General features: G+C 31.8%; 1 protein-coding gene across 1 annotated transcript; it reads right to left on the bottom strand.

The window, feature by feature from the left end:
• Positions 1-2222: 2222 nt before the first annotated feature.
• On the bottom strand, positions 2223-7154 carry LOC113512196 (phospholipase A1 VesT1.02-like). Its single transcript, XM_026896000.3, has 2 exons — positions 6954-7154; positions 2223-4828 (listed from the first exon to the last, which is right to left on the bottom strand). Exons 1-2 carry the CDS (start codon positions 7066-7068, stop codon positions 3915-3917), a joined length of 1029 nt encoding a protein of 342 aa, XP_026751801.2. The 5' UTR covers positions 7069-7154; the 3' UTR covers positions 2223-3914.
• Positions 7155-7620: the final 466 nt, after the last annotated feature.

The following is a 7620-nucleotide window of genomic DNA, read 5'->3' as shown; positions in this document are numbered from 1 at the left end:
ATAGATGAAGTAAAAATGTGTCACCACTGTACTTCTCCGATTTAGTAATATTATTATATTTTACTTGGTTACATAGATGAAGTAAAAATGTGTCACCACTGTACTTGTCCGATTTAGTAATATTATTATATTTTACTTGGTTACATAGATGGAGTAAAAATGTGTCACCACTGTACTTCTCCGATTTAGTAATATGAGAACAATAAACAGACAAACTAATAAATGAATTAAGAAAAACGCGAAATTATCATGCGTACGCATAAAATTATTTATGGTACAATAAAAAAGTCAGTCAAATTATGAACGTTTCACGTTTTCTCTTAACGATTTTCATTTCCTATGAAATAATCTTAATATACGAGTCAACGGTTAAAATTAATATCATCAGTTTCCTGTGAAGTTCAGCTCTCGTGGGTCGTTAGTAAGTTTCTTGTTCCAAACTGCAGATGTACGTAGTTAAATTTACCGCAAAACGCGGCAAAACTGCCTCAGGTTCACGAATGTTATTTATTTATATGTTTTATATTTATCTTAAGTTATTAATATAAATTAAAATGTAATTAGATTATAATTAAATTTTAATAATAATCGACATGAGAAGTTTTAATAAGACCAATAGAAGCCAAAATAATGATTTTTAAAAATTTTCCGGCATCACGTAAAAACTGCTATAACAAATTGGATGTGGTTATCACAGTTATGTTGTTGTAAGTTTGATTTAAAATTTGCTACAATGTGATACGTTTTCTTTTTTTGAAATCCATGCGTACGAAGTATCAAACAAAAATGGAGTGAGTAAAATGGTACACCAGACGGAGACTTTGTACAAAAGTCGATTGCTTGGGTACCTCTGTCCCATTCGTGTTTCAACTGTGAAGCAGTTGTGTTGGCGTGAATTTACTGGGTACAGAGGAATAACACCTGAGTCCTTAGAAATGGCAAAAGGGGGTATCATGGGCGAAACAGTATACTCTGTTATGTCCATGATACTGCTCATGTCTATAGGCGACGGTTACCACTTTCCATCAGGTGGACCGTCAGCTTGTTTGCCATTCTAAGCCGTATAAAAAAAATATTGAACAACATTGGATATACATATATGAAATTTGCTTGTTTGTCCGAAAACATATTGAATTGTTTGTAATTAAATTCACAAACAGAAGTCAAAGACTACAAAACAAATTAGAAATATCTACACAGAGACTTAACATGTTTCAAAGAAATATAATAGTTATTGCATGGCTATTAAAATATATAATTAATTGTCTAATAATAATAAAAGTTTGACCAACACACAATTTAAAAGAAGACTATTTGACTACCTAATTAATATTTGTTTCTATTCTGTAAAAAGACTTTTTAAATAAATGTAATTTATGATACTTGACACTGTAATAACATAACATTGACTTATTATTCATAATTGTAATTTAAAGTAATTAATTTTGTTGATGTTATTATGAATATTATTTTAGTAATTGTAAAAAAAAAAACATTTACACACCGAAATGGTAAATATTGCAGAACAATTGTAACTTAAGATCTGCTATTGGCGATCACCAATATTTTGTAAATAAATTAAATTATTATATAATAAATAAATAAATATAATAATGTCTGAATCATCATCATCGTCATGTCAGTCATTACCTGTCCATTGCTGAACACAGATCTCCCCTATAGGGTGGTTTTGTCAGTGGTTACTACCAATAACCGCAGTTAGCCTTTTGTGATGTTTTAAGAGGGACGCTGCTGTCCATCCCATGGAGCATTAAATCCCTTAAGCACCTCTTACAACATCCACGGGAAAGGTAAGGGTGGCATACAGTGCCGGAATCACATGGCATATGTTTAATATACAATATTAATTCATAGGATTCTATGACCATTTCCATAAGACGATTTGAAAGAGACAAGTATATAAAAAATGTTTGACTATATAAAAAATTAGAAATGTTAGTTGAAAGAGTCGGCACAGATAAAGTCAGGAGAAGCGGCTAGTTCATATAATAATAATACCAATTATAACAGGGAAATATGTATTCTTTAATAACAATCGTAGATGGAGGAAAACAGTAAGGAAACAGTCACAAAATGCAGTCTCAGGAAAACCTAACATTACTCCTTGTATTGTTTTATTGTTAAGTGAATATCACTAATAACTGTGTTTACCACAAATCGACATCAATTGTGGGGAAAACCGGTTAGGTTGATTTAAAAAATAAATCACTGAAAAAATTCCTGTAGAAACAATCTGTAAGTGTATCCTTTCAGATAAAGAAAACAATTTTTCAAATTGGTTGTCTACTGACAGAGTTATAAGGTAACGAACATAAACAATACAACCGAGTTAAGAACCTATTTATTTTTGAAGTTGGTTAAATATCACATTATTAATATGATTGACGACTTTGGTAGTAGGCAATTCTTTATTCTTTATTGTACACAAAAGGTTATTGAAATGTAAAAACAAATATAATAGTGCACAAGGGTGAGCTTATCTCCAATAGAGATTTCTTCCAGCAAACCCAATATGAGAAAAGTGACAATTCATTAGTAGTTACAGTCATACATGTGTACCAATCGACTTAAATGTTATAGTTAAAAATAAATAAATAAAATGTCTTTACAATCATAAAGACCGATAGGTATAAATAAAAATATATATATAAGTAAATATATATAAATAGATAGATATATATTTTATTTTGATTTTTAATTTGACGGTTACTGGTTCAATTCCCGTACAAAAGTTTTATAGTAAGCAAATAACAACAACTTAACATTAATAATATTTACATGATATTGTAGTATTTTATTTAACTAGGTGTTATTTTTAACATATATAATCCTCTATTTTATATCTTTGAGTGGCAAACAAGCTGACGCCCCACCTGATGAAAAGTGGTAACCGTCACCTATAGACATGAGCAGTACCATGGACATAACAGTGTATACTGTTTCGCCCATGATACTCCCCATGTGTTGCCACTCCTAAGGACTCAGGTGTTATTCCTCTGTACTCTGTAAGCTCACTGCCATATCTTGCCCTTCAAATCGAAACACAGCTATGCAAACATAACTGCTTCACGGTAGAAACACGAATAGGATTGAGGTGCCTAAGCAAACGACTTTTGTACAAAGTCTCTCTCTGGTAGATGTTGTTACAGTTTCGTGTCAATATACACACTAGTAAGAACTTTAAGTGAAGACTAGCTTTTAGTTTAAACACCTTTATACCCGCAAAAACTATTACAGTTCTTATTAAATGCCTGTACTAATGACTGAAGGAACTGAGGAAAAGATTTCAAAGTTACAAATAAAATGCAATATAGCAAAACAGCTAAGATCTAGCCTTCGACAAGACTATATTACAAAGATTAATAGAACCATGATTAACTTGACCGGTATTGAAATATTAATAATATTTTTTATTTTTTTATAAAAAAAAAAAGAAAATAAAAAAGCTAGACTTAAGTTACATTATATGGTATGTCGCAGCATGGGAGCCAACTAAGTCCATGGCCAAATTTTACTTACATTTTTAACAAAAAAGTAAAAAAAACTTGAATAGAACTTAATTATATTAAAGAGGTAGAGGTCTGAATGTTAATTATATTGTAATTCTATTAATTAAAAAACAAACAGGTAAACAATGTATATCAATTTTGTACTAGATCTTTACATCCTAACTAATAGCTAACAAAAATTATGTAATAAATATTCGGCCATTCACATTATTGTCTATATACGCCTTGCCGAGTTTTTTTTCCAAGAGACTACACATGGGGTTCTTAAAAAAGGGCATAAAGAAGTTTCTTTAGGTAACCGCTTACCATCAGGTGAGCCGTATGCTTGCTTGCCACCTTGGTGGTATAAAAAATGCGCATATTCTAAAGACGAGTTAAAATTAGCTATTGTTTAACATCATGCCCTTCAGTGGAGAAGTAGTAAACACCTTTCGCGGTACCAGGGTTCCAGAAGCCGGCCATAGTAACATCGTTTCTAGAACAGCCTCCTTTCTTATAATCCTTGTACGTATCACATTTATGTGCTATGAACCACTCAGGGTGATTAACAGTAGCTGTATACATGTCAATACACATCCTATGGTTACATTTGGCTGCTTTCGAAGAGTCAAATATACCAGGGATCCATGGAGTTCCACAATTAGGTTGCGCAGCGCCCTTTTTATTGACAAAAAAATCAATATCTCCCAATACGCTGGTCGTTCCTAAACCACCAGCATTACAATGGTATACCTCTACGTAGTCAGCCACTCCTGATCTTACTTGTTCTTGGATTAGACTGTTGGAGAAACATGGTCCGGCGGGATCTAAAGCGGTGATTCTGGAAATTTTCTCACCAGTCAGATTCGTGAAGATTTCACCCGTCTGCCCGAGCATTTGGCTACCCAAACTGTGACCAATACAATGCATGTTCTTAGCAGATATCCCGTCTTTTTTCAACCCTGATAACATGTTAGCCAGCGCTTTCCCTATGTAGTAAACATACTGGACGGAGCGTTCGTAGCTTTTGATGTAACCCTGCTTATCGTTGGTGTACTGGGAGTGATCTAAAATGATCAAGTAACTATTGGGATAATTTCTAAACGTGTTCCTAACTTGCTCTTCAGTTTTCTTTGTGATCTTCGACTTGTATCCCGGGACGAAGATAATGAATTTCTTGACCTTGTCCAGTTCAGGTGTAGCGAGGATTCCTTGGGCAGCGTTGTCTATGGCGTAAGTCCCCACATGGTTTCTTGAGAAGTCGTAGAAGTAAACGTCTATGCCACTGACGTCTAGGTTCAGTGTTCTGTCGTGATTACCTGGAAGTAAAAATTTTGTACATTATTATTTTTAATAGATTAAGTGATACCCGGAAAAGTCAAAGTAGTATTGTAATGTATTGTTTTCGATTGTTTTCGAAAATTTACACAAATTTTTACACAGGTGTAAAATTTGAACACCTGGTCATGCATAAACAAACATGGAAACGTATAAAACATATTATTATTTTGAAACCATAGATAAATCTAAATTTGTTCATAATTTATAGATATCTACATTATTGATGTAAACAAACAAATGTTTTTTTTTATTTAATCACAATTCAATATATATATATATATATATATATATATATATATATATATATATATATTGGTATACACGTACAATATAGGATAGAGAAGGATAAAGGCTACTTTTATCCCAGATCAGTATACATATCTCTGTCACGGGAACGAAGAAGCTGGTAAAGTAAATGTATATAAATAGTGGGTTAGTTTATATCAGTCTTTGGGGTCTACCATGAAGTCTTATTATAATTTTGATGTATTTTATTATTAGAATTCCGACAATAAAATGATAATTCTATTTTAAATGATAGTTAAGGTCGTAATTAAAATTTTTGCAAATCAAATTCCAGGTATATATCTGTATAAGATATAACATACGTTAACATACGTGTAACTTAGAGTAACATACGATTACGTATATATCGTATGTTACTCTAAGACCAGGACACGAAGAAGAGTTTCAAAATAAGAAATAAAGCCATTTCAACCAATATTATTATTAAGAAAGTTTTTATACTTATGAAAAGATTTGCTGTGAAATAGTAACACCTTTTTGTATTTTTTTAGTGGATAATAATGGATGGCCCGCCCGCGCTAATGGTATACCAGTGAGGGATGACAGATGAGAATGAAAAGGCAGGTCAGTTAGCCCATCGTGATGAATACATCTAGGATTCAGCACGATGGTCTCCAAAGGGGACCACGTGGAGGTCGACCTGACAGGGTATATTGCTAGAAAAAGGACTGGTAGTCCGCATTATTAACAATTCCTTCCCCCCACCTTTCTGTATTGTCGCTGATAGCTAACTAGATAACGGTTATTATGGCCTATGTTTGTATAGTTTATCTTTCTGTATGCAATATATACAAATAGATAAGCTAAGAATAGTATGTGTGGTGGAAAGTATGTTCAAATATCATTTCTAATATTAATTATTTTAATTTGAATAAAAATGAAAATATATTTACTATTTTTAATTTTAAAAAATAATTAAAATATATTATTTTTAGGAAAATAAATTTTGTTTTAAAAAAACAATTTGCCATCAGCGGGTCTACCATGAAATGTAATTCCGAAATTTCGGACTTAATTTCGTGTTTTTGTTTATACCAAAATCGGATCAATAAATGGAATTTAACATTTAGTTCGTGATACATCCTATCATAAAAGTCCAAAGGAACAATATTTTAGCATTTTTAATATTTCCAAACGGCATGTATTATGTAATTTTAACATCAAATTTGTGTTTCGTATGGCTCCGAAATTTCGGAAAACATTTCATGGTAGGCCCTCAAGCTTCAATGGTTGGACGGATTTGTATTAAATTTGGTATACAGATATTGTCTAAAGTAACCCATGGATATTTGTTTATCCTAATTAAATTGACCAATGCCTGATATTAGGCGTATTGCACGCGCAAAAAATATAGTCAAATTAAGGTCGTTTATATAAGAAACTAATCAAATGAAGCACTTTTTTATTCTTTTATTCGATGCGTAATATTCTTTTAATAATTTTCTCCTAACTTTAGTTTATGTTTTAAAATTTCTTTCAAAGGAAATAAAAAAAAATGACAATTTTATTCAAGTAAACTTGGATTTGAAAATTTTTGAATAGTATTTTTTTAGCGCCCATTCAAATTACATAAAGTTTAATTAAAATGATACGACAATTAATCAAAAATCCATAAAAATTAGTAGGTACTGATTAGAATTCGATATTGACTATTTTTTAATTAAAGGTAATTTTTTTATATAAAAATAATATAAAAATTACAATTATTTTAAAAAAATAAAATAACAGTGATCTATTTTTAATATAATGACAAATAAAAGTTTTTTTTTCAAAAATAAAATAAAAAAATAAACTTACATTTAATTAGGTTCGAACGCAACGCTAATTGGAACGGACCATATTTTTCTAAGTCCCCGCGACCCCAACCGTGAACAGAAACAAATAAACACAACAATAAACCAATTACTCTCATTGTAATAACAAAAAACACATCGCACGAGTAGGCAGATTACCTTCAACTAAACGAATTGAATGAGTATCGTTCATTACCAGTCGGTTATGAGATCAGCTGGACGTAGGTGATGTCGGAATACGTATGCGGTCACACCACATAATACTCTGTGACACGTTACAGTGTAAAAATATCAGTGCCACAATAGCACAAATTTGTACAATACTCGTTTCAGTATTTTTTTTAAATGGATGATAATGGAATGGTAACCCCGTCTGCGCTAACGGTATACGCCGGCGGGGTACCAGTGAGGGATGATAGGCGAGAATGAAAGTAGGTCAGTTAGCCGATAGTGATAAATTTATAAGACATAAAAAAAGTAATAATAGAAAGGATTTGTTATGCTAGTCATATCGTCTTGACACACTGACTATTACATTGTCTGTGGCGTCAATGACATGTTGTGAAAGTAAGTCGGCAAGTAATTTACTATGAACAGATTTGTTATGCGCGTCATACTGTAGTCATACTTTTTAACGCATTGATAATATTGATAACGGCCACCTACATATA

This window comes from Galleria mellonella, unplaced genomic scaffold (assembly GCF_026898425.1).
Source record: "Galleria mellonella isolate WM207_F2 unplaced genomic scaffold, CSIRO_AGI_GalMel_v1 utg116, whole genome shotgun sequence".
NCBI classification, from domain to species: domain Eukaryota; kingdom Metazoa; phylum Arthropoda; class Insecta; order Lepidoptera; family Pyralidae; genus Galleria; species Galleria mellonella.
This window is presented reverse-complemented; position numbering and strand designations above follow the sequence as displayed.

Coding starts and splice junctions, on each gene's coding strand:
- LOC113512196 (XM_026896000.3), bottom strand. CDS start 7,068: ATGAGAGTAATTGGTTTATTGTTGTGTTTATTTGTTTCTGTTCACGGT. Junction 4,829..6,953: donor GCGTTCGAACCTAATTAAAT/GTAAGTTTATTT, acceptor TTTTACTTCCAG/GTAATCACGACAGAACACTG.